This window comes from Heliangelus exortis, chromosome W (genome assembly GCF_036169615.1).
Source record: "Heliangelus exortis chromosome W, bHelExo1.hap1, whole genome shotgun sequence".
Lineage (NCBI taxonomy): Eukaryota > Metazoa > Chordata > Aves > Apodiformes > Trochilidae > Heliangelus > Heliangelus exortis.
The window spans coordinates 13,824,707-13,849,616 of record NC_092453.1 but is presented as its reverse complement, the minus strand read 5'-3'; the positions used below and the strand labels follow the sequence as shown (position 1 = coordinate 13,849,616).

Below are 24,910 nucleotides of genomic sequence, written 5' to 3'. Positions count from 1 at the left end.
GACACATTTACACTCCCTGGTGGTGAGGAGAACCTGACAGGAGGCTGGGAGCAGAAATACTCGGGCAGAGCTGAAAGCATCCCTGCTGCAGTGCCTGGAAAAAGCCAGGATAAATAGCAACCTCCCCCAAAACTGGGGCACTTGAAGCAAGGCCAGAAAGGCTTTGGAAGACCTCAAACTGCAGAGCAGATGCATGCAGCCAAGAGGGAGAGGGGTGGGTGGGATGGTGTCGCCCCGGCTTCTGGGAATGGGGCTGGGGTGCTGGGGGGCCTTGTACAGAGCAGTGGGCACCAGAACAGCCTTGGCAGCCCTCACAACCCAGCTCCAGTCCCACAGGGAGCCTGAGCTGGAGCTGCAGGGTTTGTGGTGCCAGTGAAGCTGCTGTGGTTCTTGGCTCTTGGAGAGGACAGTGGGTCCCTTGGCAGGAGGAGGAGGGGGCTGCTCCTGGGGTGATGGGGAGGGAGCTGGGGTGCAGCATCCAGGGCTCTCAGCCATTCTCTCCCCATCATCTTTAAAGAAGATCCATAGTGTGTGAACACCCCCCCAGGCAGGGCTAAGGAGGTTCCTCCAGCACACTGTGGTTCCGAGGATGCCCCTACGAGCACTGAGCCCCTGCAGTGCTCCTGAGTGCATCGTGGGGGGCTGGGGGGGTCTGCATCCCGTGGCCCCTCTCAGCCAACTCCCACAAGCACTTTTATCACCGAGTTATGAGGCCATTAAGGTCTACGATTGTCTTTTACTGCCTTTGATTTCTTCTGCTGTCAGGCGGGAGGCAAGCGATGTGTAACATGATCCAAAGTGGTCTTGTTTGTTTTAATCTGCTGTTTTAATATATTATGGCTTCCTGCCATTACGCCTCTCTGAGACGGGCCCTGGAGTCCCTGGTGGAGTTTGATGTGTGCAGAAGCTGAGAGGCATTTTTCCAGGGGGTGCATCTCAGCTGGGCACAGCTCACCTTGGCTTTTCCTCTGAGTGCCTGCACTGACACTGGCTCTTTCTGCTTCACCACCAACACTGCTGTGGCACAGCTGGATTTTCCTCCTGGTTGGTTTGCTTAACCATCTCCACACCACGTGTGTACTAAAAATGTGTATCCATGGAGCTGCAAAAGCTTCTACTGTTTTCCCCCAGAAGGAAGGCTGACGCTGGAGAGGTGCTGTGGGGAGATGCAGGTGGCTCTGCTCCGGGGATGCTCCAGCTGTGCTGAAGATGCCAAGGATGCTCTGGCAGTTCCAAGGATGCTCCAGCACTCCTGCCAGGTTCCGGGGGGACTTGGCATCCAGTGCTGGGAGCACTGCTTGCTGCTGTGGCACATCCCGGTGCCCACGCAGGCTGCTGGCTCTGGTGTCAGGGCAGTTGTACATCACGGAGCTGGAGCTGTCCCCTCACGGGGGCTTTTCTGCAGTTCAAGCCCTTGCAGGAGCAGCAGACCAGCGTCCCTGCCGCTGCAGCCCGGGAGGGGTCCTGCCAGGCCCCCAGCCCATCCCTCAGCTTTTTGTCAGCTTAATGAAACGCTTTCGTTTCCTCCTCCCAGCTGTACCCACTGCTAAGTGCCTGAAAAATGCATTCCCGGGGGAAGGATCCCGCGAGTGAGATGGAACTGACCTCCCATGAGCAGCACCAGGCTCTGGCATCGGTTTTGTCTTTTTTTGCTATTATTGTGCAGCTTCCCTCCTGGCCTTGCAGCCCTCCTGGTGCCACTGACTCCAACTGTCCCCTCCTCAGGGCTGCTCTACAACTTCTGAGCTGGAGCTCAGGGGGTGGTGTGGGGAGGATTCTTGGGGAGATGCTCAGCCCATGCCTGGCATTCCCTGCCAGTGGCAGAAGGTTAAGGAAGGAAAGGGACATTTTCATGGGGTTTTTTGGTTTGGTTTGGTTTTGGTTTTTTTTTTCAGGGATAACCAAGAGCTTCTCTTGTTCATTTAATTTTGCAATTGAGCTCCTTACCTTGAGACTGCTCAAGGAGAAAAAAACAAGAGACTTGCCTGTGGCTGGAGGAAAACGAGTGAGTAAATGAATGCAAACCTGCTTATATTCTCCTTGCCCTGAAATTTTGGCTGGGGGAACCTCCTGCCTCCTCTGGTAGTGCTGCCTCAGGAATGAAAGTGTGATCATCTGTTTAATTTAATGGTAATTACATCGCTTCACGTAATTCCATCATTCATGTACATATGAGGTGATTTCTTCTTTAACAAACATCTCCCTTGCTGGAATGCACTGACTGAACCAATTTTTTGCATTTTCTTGGGCAATGCAGAGGCCGTGGCAAGGAGAAGGGCAGAGCTTGCTTGTCCCTGCTGACCCCTCCTTCACCCGGGTCAGAGTGTGGATCCCCTGGGAGTGGTGGCAGGGGCTCAGCTGCTGAGTTACCCTCTCTGAACCCTCGGATCTTTGCTCCAGTGCATTTTGCTCCCCCTGGGACGGATCCTACCTGGGGAGCAGTGTTCTGGGGCTGTCCCCAAGAGCAGCACCAGCCCGTGGGGGCCCAGAGCAAAGCTCTGCTCCCTGGTGCAGGATCAGGCTCTGCTGAGCAGCTGGACACTAGAAAGGCACCTGGAAAAAAAAAAAAGGAAAAAAAAAAAAGAAAGAAAGGAAGAAAAAAAAAAAAAAAAGAGGAACTTTTCATGGCACAAGAAGTGTTGTTTTCCTCCTTTATTGAGCTTTGGCAAATAATATGTGTGTGTGGGTTTTACATCAATAGCTATAAATAAAAATTTGAAAGCAATGTAATACTTGTCATTAAGATAAAGGACATCTATTGGCACAAATCATTGAGTAAAAACCCTTTAATGATAAAATAACATTCACTCTTTAGCTACTTTATTTGTCTGAAAAACTCAGCTTACACTCAGGTCAACATATCACCTTCCACAAAGTTAAAAAAGGACATAAAATGACATAATAAAATATACCTTAAATTTCATAATACAAGTACCTTGGCAAATTTTAGCAAGCTGGACCATCTAGTGGTGGCCACAGTAGTGAACACTGTCATCATCTCCCACTCCCCCTGCCTCTGGGCTGAGGGTGAGCTCAGCGTGTGAGTGCTACACCTACACGTATCCTTGGAGTAGTGCCTGGGTCTGCCGGGACTAATACTGGGTCTGCTTATTGTGGAAGAGCAGAGAAAGCTTTCTGGAAGATTAAACACTATTACAATCATGAACTGTCTTACAAAAAGAAAGAAAACTATGTAAAATCCTTGTATCCTTTACTGTCTTTGGCAGAGAAATAAGAGAGAGAAAAAAATAGGCAGACTCTATTACGAAGCTTTCATTATCACAATCTACTGTATAAGGCCAAATGAAAATATGCTGCTTTGCACTAATGAAAGCACAGCTCTAGAACGTCCTTCCTGACAGACAACACAAACACGATGTTACTCCAGGCTGCTTCCTACTCCTGCTCCCCGGGGCTCTGCTGTGAGGAGTAACGTGTGAGTAGGAGCTGATTTGGCTTTACACCCTGGCTGATGGGACTGCGGGCGGGGGAGAGGCTGGCGCTGGATGCAGCCCCACCTAAAAATCAATCCATAAAACAGAAATCCAGAGGAACTCCTGTCCCTGGGAGCCCATGGCTGGCCCCGCGCAGAGCGAGAGGCTCTGGGCTCACAGCCTCCCCAACCCGCATGGCTGCCAAGCTTCTCCTCAAATAAAAATGTCATTTAACTGGAATTCAACGGGAGCCCCTGCCTGGAACAGGGAGAGGGGACCCAGACCCCATCTCTCCCGGGAAGCAGCCCTGAGCCCATCCCCGCAGCTGCTGCCAGGGAACGGGCTCCGTGCAGAAGGAAAAAAGCCCCGAAGGGCTGCTCACAGGTCAAAAGGAAACAAACCAAAAGAAGCTGCCATGAAGAACCACGATGCATCACACTGCTAAGGTTTTTGCCTCATGCATAAAAATGGTAGCGCTGATTGGCAGTTGCTAATTATACCACTACACCGTCACACAGAACAATTAGCTGTTCAGACCAAGTAGCACAAATGTAGAAAATAATCTTTTTTTTTTTCTTTTTTTTGTCTTTTTTTTTTTTTTCTTTTCTTTTTTTCAACAGAGCAAATTAACACAGATTGTTTCTTCAGCAAAATATGAAACTGTAAACTTTGGGCTCATTCTGCAACTTTTCCCCAATCCATAATAAACAAACAAACAAACAAACAAACAAACAAAAAAACCCAACGGGAAGAAAGACTGACGTACATTTGTAAGCGCACCTTTTCTGTCTATTACAAAAGCACAACCTAAAACGTATAAAGCTTTTCCTTGGGTTTTTTTTTTGGTTTTTTTTTTTTTTTTCTTTTTTCTTTTTTTTAAATCACAGTTACCAAAAAGAAACAGTGAATAATTTATTACATACGCTATATTAACATTACTCTAAACAACTATTCTCTATGAGGTATATCTGAGAAAATTCGGTAAGGGATTGCACGGTCTGCGTTGCCAACATGCCCAGTTTTATATTAAAGCTTTGGAACCGTGAGGAAATAGAGGAGGAAGAGAAGGAGGACAAGGAGGAAGAAGGAGGAGGAAGGAGGAAGAAGGAGGAGGATAGGAGAAGGGGAAGGGGAAGGAGAAGAGGAGGAGAAGGAGAAGGAGAAGGGGAAGAAGAAGGAGAAGGAGAAGGAGAAGGAGAAGGAGAAGGAGGAGAAGAGGAGGAGGAGAAGAAGGAGAAGAGGTGGGAGAAGAGCCTTTGGTATTATTAGTTTTGTTCTTTGCAGGGCTGCATTGCAAAGCAGCACAGTACAAAAAGCCCACCAGGTACGATCTGGCGGCCCAGTTGAAGCTGAGGTATTCACAGGAAGAATCAAAAAACCAAACCAAACAAAAAAAAAAAAGCACAGAGAGGTCTAGACTGGCAAAATCGTTGCTTTGGTTCAAGCAAGGCACTCGTCCCGTGGTAATGTCACACTTTGCAAGTGAAGCATGAGTCTGGTGAGCAAGGGGGACCCTGCCAGCTCCGGGGACTCTCTGTGCCCTCCTGCCAGCGCCCAGGCCGGCGGGACGGGGACAGCCCGAGGACAGAGTGTCCCCCCCACACCCAGAAGGCATCCTGAGAATTATTATAGCTTTCCATCGAAGGAATAGAGAGAGAGGGAGAGGTACAAAAAGCACACTTGTCAAGCCCCTAGCTTTTCCAATACAAGACTTAAGCCCCCCCCACCCCCCCCCCCAAAAAAAAAAAAAAAAAGACAAAAAGAAAAGGCAACATCTGATTAAAGTGGAGCTTTTGTGTTGAGCTGCTGGTCCCCTGCCTGGGTGGATCTGGAGGGGAGGGGACCAGAGGTGCCAGGCTGGGGTCCCCTGCCCTGGCTGCCAGCAGTCCTGGGACCCAGGGATTTGCACCCCAGTGCACGCCTGCATCCCCCAGGAGGAATTTTCCCTTTCAAATTTACCTTTGGGGTGTTTTTCCCAGGGAAGAGGCTTTGTGTGGAGCAGGACCGGGGGGCTGCCAAGGCAAAGCTGAGCTGGTGTGGTGGGACAAGCAAAAGTACAAGACAGAAAATCACCTTTATCCTGGCCCAAACCAGGACAAGAGGGAGAGCGGGTTTAGCTCCTGGGAGTGTTGGGTTCCCCAGCAGAACCGGGAGGAACTGGGCTGCAAGGAGCTGGTGCTGAAGGGCAGGGCTGATTCCCCACAGGCAGCCAACCAACTTTTAAGTAGTCACTTAGGAACCCGATACTAATGGAGCTTAATGTAGCTTTAGTTTCATTGCTAACTCGAGAAAAAATAATTAATTGATTTTCATATGAAAACTGTAATTGCAGAGAGGGGTGAGGAGGGGAGAGCAGCCTCTGCCCCACAGGGCTCGCTGCCGGGAGCCCAGGTGGCCACAGGAAGGAGCAGGGCCACTGGGCACGGGCTCTGCTGGCCCACACACCACCCGTGGGACCATGATCAAGTGTGGCACTGCTTGGAATTGAGAATCCCTGATGGGAGCAGTGACTTTTAGGGTTTCTCTCTTTTGGCTCAGCATGTATTATTCCACCCCACCCCAGACAAAGTTTTAGGAAGCCACAAAAGCATCCCGCTGCCTTTTCTTTTCCCTGTTTTGTTGCTATCTGGAGGAAAACCAAGGACCTGGTTGTCAGGAGTGGGCAGCAGCAGCAGAGCCCCTTCCCGGGGCTGGGCACAGCTCAACACAGCAGCTCCACCTCCACAATTTGGCCTGGGGAAGGGTACAGCAGGCGTCACCTCTCCAAACATTTTTGGCTGGCAGGAAGGCGTGAGGGAAAGACAAGAAAACGTTCCCCCCAGAGCTGGCAGCTCCCACCCGTGTTCCTCTGGGAGTGGGGCTGCAGCTGGGCGGTTCCGTGTGTGGGAGAGAGGAGCAGCTGGGACCAGAAGGAGCACAAGCAAAGGGCAGACCGCACAGAGAAAGAAATCTTTGGTATCTTTGGTATCATCAACACGATTAAAATTACAAATGGAAAAAGTCAGTGAGGTAGCCTCTTTGGTTCTCACTAGAAATAGAAAGGTTTGGTTTTGTTTTTGTTTTTTCTGTTTTCCTTTTTTTTTTTCCTTTTTCTTTTTCTTTTTTCTTTTTTTTCTTTTTTTTTTTTTTTTTCTTTTACACACACAGAAGTTCATTCTTGGAAGCAGCTAGTTTAAGGGTTTCCCTCTTTTTGCTTGGCATGTTTTTTTCCCCCCATCTTAAGTTTTAAGAAGCCACAAAGTTCAGGCAAAGTATCCCAGTGTCTTTTTTTTTTCGTTTTTTCCTTTCTTTTTTTTAAACCCCTATTGTTTCTGTATGCACAGTTTTAGGTTGAATATTCATTGCTTGTCCTCAAAACTCACTCTGCTGTTCTGACAGAAAGTCAGCTGTAGTGCTTTCAAGGTAATTCTAAATAAAAAATAAAAACTATACAAGGGCATCCTCAGGTGATGATGAATAAGTTAAATAAATAAGTTATATTATGAAGGCTTTCTGTGCCATAATAAAGGTACATCACACTTCCTACCTGCATGGGAAGAGATTAACTTAAATAAATTAAACAATTAAAAATAATTAAAAGAAGAAACTCAAACGAGGCTCCTGTTGGATGGAAGTGGTTATTTTCCTGCTGTCTGTAACAGAACCTGGCTGCTCTATGAAGCAAGAGTAACTTTTAACTTAACTTGAGAGTAACTTCTAGGTGTATTTCCTAACACAAGCGTCGCATCTTTGATGCACTACAACAGGAACATGAATAAATAAGGAAACTTAATCCCAAATGCAGTCATACATGATTGAATTAAATAGTTAAAATACCTCATGTTGGAGCCTAGTCCCACAGTCTGCATTCAGTCTAAATTCCATTGAATTTAAAGCTAAAGTGAAAGTCAATGGAATTTATACTGAACAGAGATCTCAGGACCTTCCCTATGACTAAATTAAATAAATTACATTATTGATAGATAATATACTGGGTTAAAACCCACAAGTGTCTGGAAAAAAATAAAACCATTTTAAGCTTTGCCTTTTTAAAAAATCTAAACAATAAAAATTCTCCCTAATAAATATAAAGGAGGCCAAGTATAAAGTTTCCCCATGTCTTAAAAATACTTAGGTATTGTGACAAGCAAGAAAAACATTGTTTTTTTGTCCGAAGCTAGCACACTCTTTGCAATGCCACGTGGTTACTGTGTCTGGCTTTGGAAGAGGAGAAGAGGACCCTGTCCCCTTGTGCAGGGCTGAGCGTGGTTCGCTGGTTTAGTCCTTCTCAGGTCTTTGGATTCAGCTGTAGGTAAGAGAGATGCAGAATAAAGCTATTCAACCAAAGTCATCAAGCACATTCTTTGTTCCTTCAGGGATGATTAAGCGATATCCAAGGTTTCTTGAAAGTTGAATTCATCTCGGGTGTGCCCATGGGGGTAACTCCAAGCGGGTGTCGGGGAGATGCTGGGATACTGCGGATGCACAGCAGTCTTGAGGAGCAGGGTAAGTAAAAGGGACAAGGTACATGGCACAGCTCTGGGATTCATAAATGCACAGCAGAGAAGGGCAGGGCAGCTGTTGGGGGGGTTTTGGAGGGGCAGAACAGCTCACAGAGTCTGTCCATGCCTGTCCACACAAGCACCTGCACCCACGGGAGATGTGCTCAACACTTCCCTGCTGAGAGAGCTGCTGCACCAAAGCCCACCAGGGGTGACAGTGACACGGAAGACCTGACACAGGGCCTGGAGAGATGCAGGGATAAAAAATGCAGCAGTGTTTCTAGAGGTTCTGGTGAAAATGCCTGTTGGCAGACAGGGAGTGAAGCTGGGCACTGAGCTAGCTGCCTGCCCAGCAGACAGCCCCAGCCCTGCCCAGTGTCACCAGCGTCCCCACTGGGAGACTGGGGAGCAACACTTGCCAGAGCGAGGTGAGAATTTAAGTGGTAATATTGCATAACATGAACCAGCTCCCCAGTTTGGAGAAAATTAATGATTTTGTTCCAGTTACATTTTTTCATAACTCAGTGGTTGGTCTGGACTGAAGCCTGGCCAGGGTCACAGGCCAAGAGCCTCACCAAGAGCCCAGAGCAGGAGACCAGTGGCAGAAACCCAGCACCACCCAGTGCTGCTGGGGTGACAGGGACCTTCCAAACGTGGCACGTCCTGTCAGGGCCATGGAGTGCTCAAGGTGCCCATGAGGGATGGTTTGAGTGGAACCTCTGGGCTGGGAAGGGGAGTGAAACTTCAACATGACCATTCCACCTCACTGGGCCCTGTTCTGCACGCAGATGACTCAGAACCCAAACACCCAGAGGCATCAGCCCAGACCTGAACCATTTTTGGGCAGCTGGCATTTAGTTGCCATCAGGATCCTGAATTTATTAGCCAGAAACCTGTCCTGCCCTGACTAAATGAGGGTTTCTGATTTCCTCTCTTGTTTTATATGTAAAAATTGGAAGATGACTGCAGCAGTTTTGCAAAGTAGTTTAAAAGAAGCTGTTGTTTAAATGCAGAGATGGAGCAAAGTGAAACCATGGTGCTCCAGCTCTAAGGATAGATTTGGACCTAGTGCTGAGTGTCATGACTTTGATCAACCCACATAATGTATCTAAGATGCCAAAATGAACCACTGAACCACCAAATGAACTCACTGAGCTGCCACCTGGCAGCTTTGGTTCAGATCAGGGTCTGATCTCCATGAGCCAGGCTGAGGTGGTGCTCAGCAGGTACAGGGACAGGAATGGGTACATACATATTGCAAGTTTTATCCCCAGGAAAGAGAAAGGAAGGTGTAAATTGCTCAAGGGATGTGACACACAGAAGGATGGGTATTTGAAGCTATAGACAAAAGGAGACCAACTCTACCCAACAAAACAAATCATGCCCTAGGGACACGGTTTTCCTAGGTGGCTCTGGAGAGAGGAGATGAACCAGCACAGTATCCCAACATCTTGCACTTGGAGTCCAGGCAGCTCTTGGATGGATCCCGTGTGAGGCAGAAACAGGACAAACATAAATAAAGCCACCCTTCTGGTTGCTCAGCAAAAGAGAAGTGATTACCTGTACACAGATCAGTGTTGCTACACGCAGTCAGTCGTGCAAGAGGAGCTAATGAACGGAAAGAAAAGCAGTGAGAATCCTCATCTTTGGTATTGTAGCTGTTGAGGTTTTGGTTGCTCTGTTCCTTGTTCTTTTGAAAAAACTGCATAGGCACAAATTAAAGACAATCTTCAACTTTAAGAGGACTGAGTTGTCAAATGAAGCAGCAATCGTACTGGCTTTGCTTTGTTCTCGTTCTTGTCAACCCTTTCTTTGAGATCTGCTTCCTAAAATGTCCAAGATGTCTGTCAAAACACAGTGTGTTACTCATTTGCTTCCTGACATGCTTCCTTCCTTGTTTTCGGTTTTTTTTTTTTTTTTTGGTTTTTTTTTTGGTTTTATTTTTTTTTTTTTTTACTTCTATTTTTAAATGGAACAGTTTGTTGCAGAAGAAGTAGGTGCAGAAAACATTTCTTTGGTTTCGATTAAGTAGTACATAAAAAAAGTCTCAAGTGTCTCTAAAGAGCCACGACCACCCTTGGCTCAGTGCCCCAGGAGGGGACATTCACTGGTGACACGGGCACACAGCCAGCCCCGGGGTGGTGGTCTCGGGGGGGGACTCTGCCCCACAGTGGCCAACGGAGGTGGAGAGAGGGCTTGGAGTTTGTGAGGCTTCCCCCATCACCAAGCAACCACCCGCCCCAGCGAGGATGGAAAGGAAATGGCAAGTTATAAACATCTTTGGCTTGCAGTAATCCTGTCTCTTTGGTGTGCTGTGTGCCCACCAGCTCGGGGAACTGGTGGAGGGAAGGAAGGTGGGGATGCGATAGATCTAGAAGGCGTATTGGAGACGTATGCGGCTGTCTGGAGACAGAGTGGAGACAGATGCCACCACCAGGGGCATCCGAAGGGCTTGTTTCTGGTTTGTTCCTGCTTGAAAGTACCATAAAATACTGAAAAAAAAATGACAAAAATACACTGAGAGCTAAATGTGTTTCGGCAACAAGGGTGCTGTCGAGGAGGAACTCGACGGCCAGAAACTAAAAAGGGTGGATTAACGACCTAAAAAAATCTAGATCTTTCAAAAACGTGTTTGCTCCACGTGCTGTAGCAGTGAAATTGACCTCCTGAGTGTGCATTTGCATGAGGTACAACCCTGGGCCCCGTGACACCCTGCAGGCTGTGCTGGAGGCTCCTGCCCAGCCACCACGGGAGCTGGGGGCTGTACCTCTTCTGTAGCGACTGGCTTTGTGCTTGATACTTTGAGCTCAAGGAAACTGATTTTTTTTTTTTTTTTAGTTTGAGGTCAAGCTATACTCGCTGATTAAATTAAAAAAAATATATATTAGAAAATTAAAAAAAAACCAAAAAGCTATCATTTGATCTTTTCTTTTTCCCCTAAAACACTTAACAAAACTGTGCCTGAGTTTTAAAAAGAGATTCTCGGATTCTTTAGCATCTGTGTCAGACTTTGTGCTGGGTTGTGGGGCGGGCAGAGCTGGTGCAGGGTGTTGTGGCCAGCCCTGGGCAGGGCCAGGTGGCCCCCACTGGCCACAGCATCCCCAGTGCCCGGGGCTCTTCGGGGCTCCCTCTCCTCAAAGCCACCGCTCCCCGACCTTCCAGCCCCGCTCCGCCTGTCCTGAGCATAGTATTGGGGGTTAATGCTGAGCCTGCTGGGATGGAGGGGAAGCCGTGGGAGGGGTCCTGGGGGAGAGCCGGGCTGGGGGGGGGTTCCAGGAGGATTGTGCTTTAGGTCACCAGTGAAGCTGCCCTCTCAGGTTCCTCTCAGGCCTTGGTGCAGGTGCTGGGGGCCGCGGAGGAGCCCCCGGAGCTCAGGTCATCCTGCCACTTCTCCAGGCTGCGCCGACGGGCATTCATGAAGAAGTTGCTGACGGTGGTGAGCTCCAGGCCCAGCTGCTGGGAGATGGTGATCTGCATTTCTTTGGAAGGGCGTTTGTTCTCCTTGAAGATGGCGAAAAGCGTTCGGCGCTGGAGGTCGGTGAAGACCAAGCGGGACTTCTTCTGGGACGTGTTCCGCTCCTTGCTCGGCTCCTGCTCCTTGCGTTTGCAGGCTGGGCAGGGGGCAGAGACAGAGAGAAACTGTCAGGACATGGCTGGGGCTGCCTGCAGACCTGCTGGCCCCTCCTGGCATAGACACCAGTGTGTGGTGGGCATGGAGAGCAGTGTATGGTGTGTATGGACATCACCATGTGGTGGGCATGGAGAGCAGTGTATGGTGCGTATGGATATCACCATGTGGAGGTCATGGAGAGCAGTGTATGGTGTGTATGGATATCACCATGTGGTGGGCATGGAGAGCAGTGTATGGTGAGTATGGATATCACCATGTGGAGGGCATGGAGAGCAGTGTATGGTGTGTATGGATAACACCATGTGGTGGGCATGGAGAGCAGTATATGGAGGGTATTTGTGGTTTCTGTTTGCTGCTGTCTGAAGAAGCTGCCCAAAGTTCAGATAAACTCAGTACTTCTGCTCTGAGACCGTCTGCTTGCCTAGAAATAACCAGCCCACTGAGCACCTCCCAGATTCTACAGCTCTCTAAGTCAGACCACAGACTACAATGTTGAAAAGCTATGGAAAAATGAGAAAGAGGTGAGATGAGGCAGGAGCAGTGCCTGCTCTGGGGCAATGTCCCTGGTCAGCAGTCAGCTCTCCACACATCCCATGACCATGTGAAGCAGCCCCAGGAAGCCCTTGCTCCAAGCCCACCACTAAACCACATCCCTCAGGGACACAGTGACATGACTAAAGTGACAGTGCTGGGGAGAAAAGGGCTCAAAGCCACGCAGACACGTGCTCCACAGGGCCCAGCATCATCCCTCTCCCCGGGGTGTCTCCCAAGGCCAAGGGCAAAGCCAGCCAGAAAAACCCTCCCTAGCTGCAGCCTGCCCACCGCTGCGCCAAGCCCTGCTAATGGATCCTAAACCCATCCGTATTAATAGCTGAGCTGTATTTATTAGCACAGAGAGAACATCAAGTGCTGAAACCAATACTGCTGCCGGAGTGTACCCAGATTTAAAAATAGCCCAATCAGGCTGTCTGCACCAGGCAGCCAGCTAAAATAATCCATATGTTGACATGGTTGGGTAATGCGCTGGGACAAAATAAGCAGAGGGAATTGATAAGTGGAAGGGGTTTTGAAGCAGCCCTCTTAAATAATTCCTCAGGTCTAGAATGGGAAATGAGAACCTGGCCCAAAAAGTAAAGCTCAGGCTTTGTGGAAATGTCTGTAATTAACCTGAAGGCAGGACCTGTGCCTGAGCAGGGCACCACAGGAGCCTGGCCCAGCCACAAGGACTGTGCTGAGCAGCTCAGTTCTGTGCCTGGGGCAGCATCTCCAGGAGTTCTGCAGGCAACTGCAATATCTGGTTGGAGGGGCTGCTCCTGACTCCTCTCTTGTATCCATTCCCAGCTGCTGCACTCCAGCAGCTGCAGCAGAGCTGCTCCTGGGAGGAAGGTCAGAATTCAGAAGGAGGATGCTCCAAAGAGCAGGTCCAAACCAGGACTGATGGGCTATGGGTGAGCATCCTGGAGAGAACCCCAGCATGACCCTCCTGGAGTGGTGGCACCAGCCCAGGGCTCCTGCTGGACACTGGGGGAGTGGGGTGGCAGTGGGGACACTCCTGCCTGGGGCAGGGGAGCATCAGGGTGAGCTGCAAGTGCGGCCCCATGGCCTGATTCTGGTCTCTGGAAGTGATTAATCCTGCTTCAAGCAGGAAAAATTCAGGCTCCCTGCCTGCACCTCTAAGACACTCCATAGGCAGCGCTTTACTGCCTGCTTGAGATGAAAAAGCAGATTTTTTGGCTGGATCTGTGCATCTGACACTTTGCCTTTTGTGTGGTCCTCCCATCCCCGGGGATGTGAGGAGCGGCTGCATCTTTGCAGCAGTTCCTAATAGGTTCCGGGACACTGGGAAGGGTCTAGTGTTTCCTAACATCACTAATTTATGTCCAGAGATACTCTGCGTTTTACAGTTATTGGTATCTTATAATAAATAATGCAAAGGTATGTGCTTTTCAATGCATTCAGTAAATACTTTCCTTGAACTGTTAAGTTTGCTGTTGAAAAGGCACCATACAGGCAAATGTTTTTCTTGACAAGCATTTATCTGAAGAGAAAAATGGAGTAAGCACTCTAATAAAATAAAGTTATTAGCCAGGAAACCTGCCTACAGAAAGAGAAACGTTTTAATAGTAGAAGGAAGGGAAGTGGCCATCTTGATTCTAAGAACAATTTGATTTATTAGCTGCAGCTAACACTGAACATATTCTACAGAAGAAAATGGGCAACAGGCAAGAACTGAAAGCCATTAACTGTGAAAAAAAAAAAAAAAAAAGAAAAAAAAAAGAAAAAAAATTGAAATCTTCCCTTTTCTTCCCCACTGGACTGAAGATGCTTTACATAGCCACACTATAGAAAGAGCTCAGAAAGAGATGCAGTGCTGCTGGCTGCACCAGTGCACAGGGCACTGGGAGCCCTGTGTCCCCAGAGGGAGCAGCCACAACCTGGGAATGATTAAAAAAATGGTGCTTTAAGGCAGAATTTGGTATTGCTTGGAAATAGTTTTGTTTTTTTTTTAAAGATGGAAAATAGCCCCCATAGTAATTGTGGGGAGGTAAGAGTGGCAGAAAGAGCCCCAGCACCTCAGCAGCTCTGGGCACTAACAAGGTTCCTCCCCACAAAGATAACAACTATTCAGATGTTCACCTTTAAATATGCAAGACACTCCATTGATTTTTTATTAGCATGCTCGGGAGGCTGAGGTTAAGCATGTGCTGAAGTGTTCTGCTAGATCCTGAAGATTGTCAAGAGCAGAGGCAGGTGGGCAGGCAGCCCTCCTGGATAGCTCCAGAAACAGGGATTTACCCACTGCTCCCGGCTCCTCTGCCTCTCCCCAACCCCCCTGCAGCCCTAAGGCAGCTCTCTGGACACTAAGGCTGCCACTGGTGTCACCAAAGCTTGGCCAGGCAAAAGCAGGCAGGGCACCAGTGTGGGATGGAGCTGGATGTGTCCCCTCGCTGTGAGAGTGGGTAAGGACACAGCCCCCACGTGTGCCTGCCACGGACCCCATCCCATCCTGGGACACACCTCTGCTCCTCAAAGACACTTTGCTCTGAGCTGCCTGCACAGAACAGGGTTCAGTACAGTTTTCAGTACAGAAAGAAGAACCAGCTGGCCCCACAGTGACTGATGTGTCTGGCATCGTGATGGGTCCAGCACCTCCAACCCCATCTGCCTGAAAGGACTTGCAAGAAAGTGGTGATTTTAGGGATTTGATTTCTGCAAACCCATCTGAGTTTTGTGAACATCACACGCTTCTAATTTAGGCTCAATTTTTTTTTGTCATTGAATACAATGAAATTGAATATTTCTACTGATAGTTTGTTTGTCCTATTTTCTGCAACAATAGCTCTTATTTTGCATTTTCTTCCTCAGAAAAGCAGGACCTCTCCAGCCCATGCATACAAATAGCTACAAAGCCTGAGAACTACTGAGAAGCACTGGAGCTGGTGAGTGTTGCCTTTAAAACATTGAGACGGGCTGGGAAACCCACTCTGTGGTGCAAGATGAACACAGGGCAGCCCCAGCACCAGGCACTGGGTTCTGTAAGGTCCTTCCCAACCCAAACCATTATCCTGTCAGACTCCCACAGCTGCCAGGAGAGCACCCAGCCCTCCCTTTGTCCTCACCTCCTCCAAACAAGTCTCCCTGCAGGTTAACAGGTTAACCAACACCCTGGGAGAACCATGGCTTTGATGGTGGTTTTACTCTCATGGAAAAATGATTCTGGAACTAGAGAAGAGACAGCAGCTGCTAGGAAGGAACCCAGCACAGAGCAACATTCCATGAATCCAGCAGCAAGTCATTTCTCTCCACTGCTGGTGAGGATAAGCCCTGAATATTGATCTCCCGTGTGTGGTTTCATACGGGTGTAGGACAAAGTCAACCAAACCCAGTTATCTGCCTGATGGACCTAAAAAACCTTCCTCAATTTGATTTTGGAGGGAACTGAATGTGGAGGGAATTTAATTATGCTAGTAATACTGGACACAATGAAATGACCATCAAAAGGTTTTCCAAAGGTTTTTAAATGTTTCTCTTTCGCTACGATTCACTTAAAGCAACCTCCTGTACATCTGCATTACCACAATCTCTTAAAAACTAGGCCTCTAAAATCAATTTGATTACCCCTCTGAATTAAGTATGCACAAACGAAAGCAATTCAGATCAATACAAATTAGGTTAAGTACTCCACTGTGTACAAAATCATTAGGTAACAAGAAACAATTTGAATTAAGATGCAAATAATCACATTGTCGGGGGGTGCACCAGGGCACCCTCCCCTCCTCACCTCCTGCTGCTGCACAGACACGAAACCTTCCTGATTTTTGTAACCCCCGTGGCTGCCCTCTGACAGCATCGACCTAGGGCAAGGCTCCATGCCCACCAACCAAGAGAGCAGCATGGTGACAATCCCTTCCTCCAGAGAAGATCTGCTGGGATTGGGGATTGGGGAAGGTCTCTTTGCTTGCCAAGCCCACCCCCTGCACCAGCAAGTTTGTCCCTGCCCTGTGATTCCTGTTTGGAGGTGCAGGGGCTCCCCCCGTGCCTGAGCCTCGCCGTCTCCTGCCAGCAACGTGTTCTCCTCATCCTCAGCCCCACCTCCATCCTTCAGCTGCTTGAGAAGGCCAGATGAATGGGTCTGGGCAGTTGGTTCTTTTATATTTCTTTCTGGCATGTAGCAGGTCTCAGGCTATTTGTGTCAATTCTCCTGTAAATCTGCCGGGCGGCTGAAATTGGGCTGTAAATTCTGCAGGGCAGGGACTGCTTCCCCCGTGCAGTGCTGCAACACGGCCTCTAAGTACTGTGGTAATATACTCCCATCATTAATACCAAATAATAAATAATAGATGGGATAGGGCCAATTTATTGCACTCCAGGGCGAGAGTGAGCAGAGCTGGGTGAGCAGGCAGAGCAGGTTCTATGTCCTCCTTGTCACCCTGCACCCAGGCAGCTCCTGCAAGGCAGCCCCCCAGTTCCTCCTCCTGGCTGGGGATGTCCCTGCTGGGGATGTCCCAGCTCTGTCCCTGCTGGCATCCCACCAGCCTGTGCCACAGCCTTGGTGTGGGGCAGCCTTGTCCCTCCTCCTCCCAGACTCCTGCTTTGACAGCACTTAAATGCCATCAGATCAGGATGAGCAGCCTCCCCTCTCCTCCCCAGTACCTCCAGTTCCAGCAGCAGCCAGCCTGCCCAGTAATCCATCCACCCCCAGCACAGCCCTGGAGCCTTCACACCACACTCTGCCAGTCCTTAGCTGCTAACACTTGGGAGATTTATGTCTCCTCTCGTCCTGGAGATTCTCCCTTTTGAATCCCCAAATAGTTTCCAGCTGAATTACAACACTTCTCTGTAACAAGGATTTATATTCCTCTCACCAGAGCACAGAGCTGAAAGCAGACCTGCTGCTGCCTGGTGTGGCAGCATCTGCAAGTGATGCACCAGCACATCCTCTCCAGCACCAGAACACAGCCCTGACCTCCTGCCTGTGGAGAAAGGGAAAGGCTTCAGGCACCTTCCTCTAGAAAGAACTGGGCATCCAAGGGTGAGGTAGGTGAGCAAGAAAGGAATAGGAGTCTGAAACCTCAGAGGGGGTTAGAATTGGAAATACCTTCCCTTCCTGTATGCTGTGGGATGGGTGCCACAGCTTTCCCACAGCAGAGGAACTTGGACATCCTCTGATGCTGTCACTCCCTCCACCACCTCACACAACCAGAGCTGGGTCCCATGGGATGCCCAACCCTACCCAGTTCTTGCCATCTGCCTCCAGACCCAGCTTGATTCCAAAAGCTCAAGAGCTGTACCCTGGCAGGACCCAGCTGTGCTGGAGGGGAGATTTGGTGCTAGAGGTGCCAGAAGGACAGGGGAAAAGTTTCAGTAGTTACACCTAGTCTGGGTGAGCCTCTTCACACTGTTGTGGGGGCTGACAGGGTGCTCCCGGTCCTCACCAGCAGTGGCTGAAGGAAAGGTGCTGATGCTGTGACAGTGGCTGCTGAGGGAACCTGTGACACCTCCCTGTGACAGGAATGGGGGGGCCTGGTCAGTACAGAGGAGAAGGGAAAAGGAGGAGAAGGTGTGTGGGCAGCTCCACGAGGGAGGCTTCCTCGTGCCCTTCCTTTCTCTTCTCCAGTGCTGAGCTGCCTGCCAAAGCTTAATGCCTCAGCACAGGCCCCCGTTCCCTTCTTAAATGCCCATTATGACAAGATGAGATCTGCTGGAAAATCACCACTGCTCATAAATATGTTCCCTGCTTACTTAGAGATATTTTGGTCTCAGAGACAATTTGCGTTTTGGGAAACTGCCAGCCTCTCTGGCTTGGCTAATAATTCCTTTGTGCAGCATTTACCAGAGGTCTCACTCTCCCCCTCCCACCCTTTTTTTTTTTTTTTTTTTTTTTCTTCACAATGGACTAGTTTGGTTTTATAGCTCAAAAGCCCCAAAACACTCCAATTCCTTTTTAGATTGCATTTCTCTCTGCCATCAGCAAGTTGCCTGGTTGATTTTTATTACTGAACCCATTTGAGTTTGGTCTGTTTTGTATGATTTCTGTGTACAAAAATCTTCTGTAAATCGGACAGCCTTTTATGCAAAAGCCTGCAAGATTGATAGAGCTGGATACAAAATCTTTTACCTTGGAAGAAGAGATGTATTATCTGTCCCATTGGACATAATGCTTTCTCTGCATATTCATCTCCAAAGTATGATGGGGCTTTTTCTAGAGAAGACAGAAGACAAGACAGGAGTCTCAAATACAAACAGATTACTATCAGAAGAAAGGGAGTAATTTTTTTTCCCATGTCTAGTGGGGATAAGATGAGAAGCAAAGGATTTAAAAGACAAAAAGGGAGATTACAGCTAGTCATTAAGGGTTTTTTTGTACCTGTAAGCCCTGGAAGAGATTGCCTAAGTAGCCTGAGAACTCCCCATCACTGGAGATGCTTGAGGGCTGGGGCAGTCTGTCAGGACAAGGGATGTGTCTGGTCCTTTCCAGCCCTGCCAGCCTCACTCAGCATCCCCTGCAGAGCTCCGTTCCTACTCTGAAGCAGCCACGGGGAAGCTCCTCTCTGATGAGAGGAGTGTGTGGAGGCTCAGAGGAGATGTGTGAGGTTACTGGCAAGAAGCTCGTCAGAGAAATGGCTAATTGGAAGGGATGAAAAAGCCACCAGCAATTGGTGGACGGCAGGAACACCTGGAACAAGGTTTTGTGAATCATACAAAGCAGGAGTGCTAAGGATGAGCAACTGGGGCCACGGTGCAGAAAAAAAAGAAGCACAAAGTTTGAGACAAGATGCCCCTATAAAGAGAGAGGGAACAAACAGCATCAGTTCCTGGAAAATAATCCTTATGGCAAAAATGTTCTTTCCTTCATGTGTTCCTCACCACAAATACATTCTGGCAGTTTTCAGATGCAGAGGAGAATTTGACTCGGGGGTATTTCAGATCAAATGGTGATGGGTGAGAGATACCAAGGAAAAAAGGAGATGTGGGGGGAAAAACTGCTAAGGAAATAGTGAGGAACTGTTTGGAAAAACTCAGTACGGGTAACACGTATTGATGAATCAATTGTTTCTTAAAAACATCAGGGGGGAAAAAAAGATAGAAATGCATTTCATGACAAGTGTAATCAGACTGATATTTATCAGCCAGCAAAGAGATTGATAAAAATCTGATGGCCTAAAAAAGATTTGCATTCAAATTCCTGCAAGGCTGAAATGTCTTCAGAAATAGTGTGGAACAAAAAGATAGGGGCAGGATATTATTTCAGAAAGTTGGTACTCGGGAAATAAAGTTTATCCCCCAGCACCACAATTTACTGCAGGGATTGTTCAAACACAACCACTAATCTATATCGGAATCTCTATCTATATCCTGGTATTTCAAGCCACTTCCACAGACTCTTCATGCACCTGTACAACTAGCTCAGCGCTAAGAAACAGCTCCTCATCTAGAGAAAAGGCACGGATTCAGATGCCACCGAGCCTCAATTTTCAGCCACAGAGACAACAACCAGAGAAACCGGAGTCAGGGGACGGGGGGCTGTGCACAGCCCGCCCCCGGATGGCGCAGAGGGGCTGTCCCGGGTCCCTGTCCCCCCGCCCCTCCCTCTGTCCCCTCCCTCGCTGTCTCTGGTGCTGACGGTGCCGCCGCTCCCCCCCCCCCCGCACTGTCCGTGGTGCTGATCGGTTCCTCCCGCACCCTCCCCGCACTGCCCAGGGGGGACCGGGACCCCTCCAGCACCGCGACCCAAAGCCGAGTCACCAAGTCCTCCGAGCACGGGGGTTGGTACCACCGCATTGCCCGGGTGCCCTGAACGAGGCAGGGACCCCCAGGGAGGGACGGAGCCCCCCCCCAGGAGACCCTCGCCAGCCGCTGCTGCTCTTCGGCGGAGGGCAGGCAAAAAAAACCCAAAACCCGCATCCCCGTCGGAGTTCATTGTGATGAAGGGGACGCAGCGACAGAGAGGTCACTGCGCCCGCTTTGCACAAATGAATCATTGATGGTGTTTTGGTACAGAAATGTTTAATCATCAATAAGGTGATTCAGCACCCGGGAAATGTAAACAAGAGTGCGAGCGTTTTGCTGATGGGCCCGGAGGAACAGTGCAGAGCCCACGAGCCCCGGGGAGAGCTGCGGCCCCCGGGGGTTTCGGTGGGGTGACTGTACTGTCCCCCCAGCACAGCGGGTACTGATTCGGCCCCGAGGTTCCCCGCTTGGCGAACAACCCGGGAGGTGGCCCCGTGCTCGGTTAACACCCCCATCCGCGGCTGAGCCCTCTGAACTCCGCCCCCGCCGAGGAAACACACCGACTCACCGACAGACCGGTCACACTGTTCATCACAGACAGGTAGGGATTTCCCTGCACCCAGAGGAGCCCGCAGGTGAGAGGAGGAGAGCGGATTCGGTCCTGCCCGGAGCCCTCGCCCCGAGGAGCAGCCCCGGTCCCGGGAGGAGGGGCGGAGGGGGCCCAAGGGGTGGCCGAGGCAGCCTGGAGGAGCGGCGGGGTTCCTTGAGTTTCGTTTTGCTTTGCGGGAGAAGCGTTTGCCCGAAGCCCAGGCAGCTCCCCTGAAGCTCCGTCCCCGTTCCAGCCGCCCCGAGGGGAGCCCGGTGTCTCCGGGAAGGCACTCGCCACTCCCCCCGTCTGCACGGTCACACCAAAGCCATGTTTTACTCTCGGGTCGCCAAAGCACGCACCGAACTGCCCGCTCACACCGGGAACTGCCTGCTCACATCGGGAACTGCCTGCTCACACCGGGAACTGCCCGCTCACACCCGGAGCTCCCGGCAGAGCAGCACTGCCTCTGCTGCAGCACCGACACGGCCAAGCACCATCGCCCTGCTCAGGAGCCTTTTAAAGACTCCTAAAAAAGAGATAATAAGCACAGAAATTAGGATAGAATAGAATAGAATAGAATAGAATAGAATAGAATAGAATAGAATAGAATATAAAAGTTCCATACATCTTCTATAAGAAGAAATAATCATCACACTGCTATGGCTCCCACAGGGAGAGGGGAACATTTCCTTTAAAAAAAAAACAGATTTTCATCCTGCTTGGGAAAACCTAGAGGAGCACAGGGCAAACCGGCTGGTTTTCTAGAATCCTAAAATACTTCCAGCTTATTTCCCCTGCTCAGAGAGACTTAAGCAGGTGAGTAAAGGGAAGGAAGGAAGCACCGAGGCAATGAGGCTGCATATTCACATGTGGTAATAAATACATAAATAAGTAAATAAAAATAGATTAAAATACCGATTTTTCTGAAGGGAACAGTAATTTGCAGCGGTCTTTCCCACTCCACGGGGAACCCGTGCCCACTGGGCCACTGAAATCTCTCCAAACGTTACTCCTGAATGCAAAGGCATTCTGGGGGAACTGGGAAAGTGGTGCTCCAGAATGATATACACATACCTCCACGTGTAGAGCAGAAAATAATGCTGTTTTGGATTTTTTTTTTTTCCCTCCCTATACGTGCAGTTCTGTGGGGAACCCTCCACCCGGGACTGGTGCTGGGAAGGAAAAGCACCAGCAGCATTACTGGAAATGAGCCGGCTCAGGTTCCAGATCAATGAAAACTGGGTCCACGCGTTTATGCTCCTGTTGCCAGCATTAATGCTCTTTTAATCTTCTAAACATTATCTGCATCGATTTCCTTCTAGATACACGTTTGTTTGAGAAGGCGACATCACCTCCTGCTCTGGCAAACAACAACCCAACAACCCCAAACTCTTTCTGTTCCTCTGATGCTCCTCTTGCAGACAAAGCTTTCTTAGGCTGCCAACACTGGGCTGGATGCTCGGGAGGACCCAGGGAGCTCAGCATCCCTGCCCGGAGCCCTCTGTGCCCACCGTGGTCCCACCCCCTCCCCGTGGGAAAGGTCCTGCACCCTCCGAGGGGCTTTGGGAGCCCCCAGCCCAGCGGCTTTTAACCCGCAGGGGCTGAAGAGGGGGGGCGGGCAGGGATGTTGGCCATCAATAATTCATGGCTCCTCATCCCCTCCTCTGCCGCATGCAGGGACCCTCCGAGCCCCCCTGCCTGCCTCGGGGGACAGCACCCCACGGCCCGCAGGACAGCGGAGCGGCCCGCCCCCCTCACCCCCACCGCACTCTTGTCATGGCAGAGGGAATCCCGCGGCGACATACCGGGGTGTGGGGACACGGGCAGCACCCCCCGAGACAGGCAGGGGGTGGGGGGACCCGGGACTCTGATCCCTCTCCCCAAACCGCATTGTTCCTCCTGTCTCCACCGGAGACAAAGGAGGGGCGAGCGCCCACCGGGGGGGCCCAAGCCCCCTTCCCCACCCGCGGAGCTCTGTCCCCGTTACCGCGGGGTAACACCACGGGGAAGGGACAGCGGGAGGGGACAGCGCCGGCAGAGCCCCCTCTCCCCTCTGGCACCCCTCCGTGTGTGCCGCGGGACGGCCCCGGGGACAGCCCCCTGGTACTTGCCCCGACTGATCAACACCGCAGATTAATCCTGACGAACCCCTCCAGGTTGGAATCAACCGAAGGAGCCGAACGGGGGGACCTGGAGTGACAAACAGCTCCGGGCGGGCAGATGGCTGTCACAGCACGGCCTGTCCGCGGGGTCCCTCCGTGTCACAGTCCCTGTCCGCCTGTGTCACCCCCCACCCACCGCCCGGGGGAGCATTCCCCGCGGCTGGGGGGCCGCAGGCTGCCCCCCGTTACCGGAACAGTCACGCGGGGCTGGGGGGATGAAGGGGGAGGGATGGAAGCTGCTCCCGCCGGCACAGCCGCGTACCCCGCGCACGGGCGGAGATCCTACCGGGTCCGCCTCCCCCGGACCCCCGGTGCCGTGCGGGGGTCCCTGCCGGCCGCCCCCCCCGCACCCGCAGAACAATGGGGGCTGCGCATCCCCTCAGTGTCCGCCAGGGGGCGACATCGCGCGCTCCGCGGGACAATGCGGCCGGGGCGCGGGGCTACGCGGGGCTGCGGCCCCCCCGCCCCCGGGACCCCCCCCCCGGGACCCCCTGGGCCGCTCCGCCCGGCCCCGCCTGCCCCGGGGACGCGGTTCCCCCGCCCGGCAGCGGCGTGAGGGATGCGTGATGAACGGGGCGCCCTTCAGCACCCGGCCGGGGAGAGCTGCCCCGGCCTCAGCCACCGTGCCCCCGGCAGCCGCCGCGGGGTGGTCCGGGTCGCCCCTCCGGCAGCCCTGCCGACACCGGGGCTGCCCATAGGGCTGGGGGGATGCGGGGCAGAGGCGGACCCCGAGCCCCCGGCCCCCGCGGAAAGGGGAGGCGGCCGTTCCGCACCGGTGGTCCCGCAGGGTCGCGCCGGGCTCCCGGTTCCCGGGGGCTTCCGCGGGGGGCAGCGCCGGCCCGCACCTACCTGCCAGCCGCAGGGCCGACATCCTCTGGAACTCCGGCTCCTGCAGCCACTTCCACATCCTCCGGAAGGTCTCCCGGCCGGACTTGAGTTTACTCCAAGGCTTAGGGTTCCGCAGCAAGTCCGAGAGGGTCCCCTGAGAGCGGCACAGCACCCGCTGGGCGAAGATGGCCTGCGGGATGCTGTAGCGCTTCAGCTCCGCCGTGATCCTTTGTGCCACTTCTTTGGTGTTGATCTCCTCCAGCTGCCCCGAGCTGCTCACCTGCGAGCCGGAGGAGGAGGAGGGCGGCCGCTCCCGGCCGGCGGGCAGCGCGGGGCCGTGGGGCGGCGGGTGGCCGGGGTGGGCGGGGGGGTGCATGCCGTTCAGGTGGGGCATCATGGCAGGGGGGGTCCCCAGCCCACGGGAGAGGTGCTGGTCCCCTCGCGCCAGCATGGCCGCGTGGGCGTCGAAGTTGGGGCTGAGCATCTTCTCGTGGCCGGGCGGCCCGTAGCCGTGAAGGCCCTGCTGGGCGTTGTGGAGGGGGCCCAGCCCGTTGCCCAGCGGCGAGAGGCTCTGCCCCATGCCGGGCATCTCCTTGTAGGGCCCGTAGAGGTTGTTGACGGCCGGCAGCCCGCGCTCGTCCCGCATGAGGGCGAAGCTGCCGCTGACGTTGCCCGAGAGGCGCTGGTGGTGGTGGTGGTGGTGGGCGTGCGGGTGGGCGTGCGGGTGGTGGAACTTGTCGGAGACGGTGGAGATGGGCGGCAGGGGCTGGAGTGGCGTCAGGGTGGTGTAGGTGCTGCTCATGCCCATGCCGGGCGGCGAGGACTCGCAGGGCATGCTCATGGCGTGGTGCAGCGGGATGGAGAGCTCGGGCCGGTACTCGGCGGCGCCGTCCAGCAGCGAGGCCATGCTGGACACCATGGCCGGCCGGGCGGCGGCGGGGGGCGGCAGCTCCTGGTGCGGCGGCGGCGGCGGCGGCGGCGGGGGGGGCACCCGGAGCGGCCCGGCGCTGCGGCCGCCGTGGTGGGGGCTGGGGCTGCCCATCAGCTCCGGCTCATGGCCCGCCGCCCCGTGCAGGCTGCCCAGCGGCTCCATCGCCATCTCGGGGTTCATGGCGCAGGCACCCGGCTCCCCGGCGAGGCATCGACGGGCGCTGCGGCCGCTCCTCATTCACTCATGGGGGCGGCGGCGGTGGAGGCGGCGGCGGCAGCAGCAGCGCTCCCCGGCCCCGGGCCCCGGGCCGCCCGCCCCGCTCCGCTCCGCCCCGCGGGCAGCGGCCGCTCAGCCGGGCCCCCGCCGGCCCCGCGCCATGTCCGCGCCTCGCCGCCGCCGCCGCCGTCTGCGGGCGGCCGGAGCTGTCCGGGGCCGCGCCCGCGGGGCCGGGCCTGCGCCGTGACGGGCGGCGGCGGCCGCCAATGGCGGCGGGGCGGGGCGGCGGGACCGGCCCTTAAAGCCGCCGCGGCCCTTTGTAGCCGCGCTTGGGGCGGCTCGGTGCGGGGCTGGACCCGGCACCCGGCTCCCGGCTGCCACCGCCGCTCCGCCCGGCTCCGCATCT

At 52.6% G+C, this 24,910-nt stretch overlaps 1 protein-coding gene across 1 annotated transcript; it reads right to left on the bottom strand.

The window, feature by feature from the left end:
• Nucleotides 1-2,637: 2,637 nt before the first annotated feature.
• ONECUT2 (one cut homeobox 2) lies at nucleotides 2,638-24,680 on the bottom strand. Its single transcript, XM_071729724.1, has 2 exons — nucleotides 23,379-24,680; nucleotides 2,638-11,526 (listed from the first exon to the last, which is right to left on the bottom strand). Exons 1-2 carry the CDS (start codon nucleotides 24,523-24,525, stop codon nucleotides 11,240-11,242), a joined length of 1,434 nt encoding a protein of 477 aa, XP_071585825.1. The 5' UTR covers nucleotides 24,526-24,680; the 3' UTR covers nucleotides 2,638-11,239.
• Nucleotides 24,681-24,910: the final 230 nt, after the last annotated feature.

Excerpts from the sequence above, each read along its gene's own strand:
- ONECUT2 (XM_071729724.1), bottom strand. The coding sequence starts at position 24,525 with ATGAGGAGCGGCCGCAGCGCCCGTCGATGCCTCGCCGGGGAGCCGGGT. Across the intron at positions 11,527-23,378 it reads GTCGGCCCTGCGGCTGGCAG|CCTGCAAACGCAAGGAGCAG; the intron begins GTAGGTGCGGGC and ends CCCCCTGCCCAG.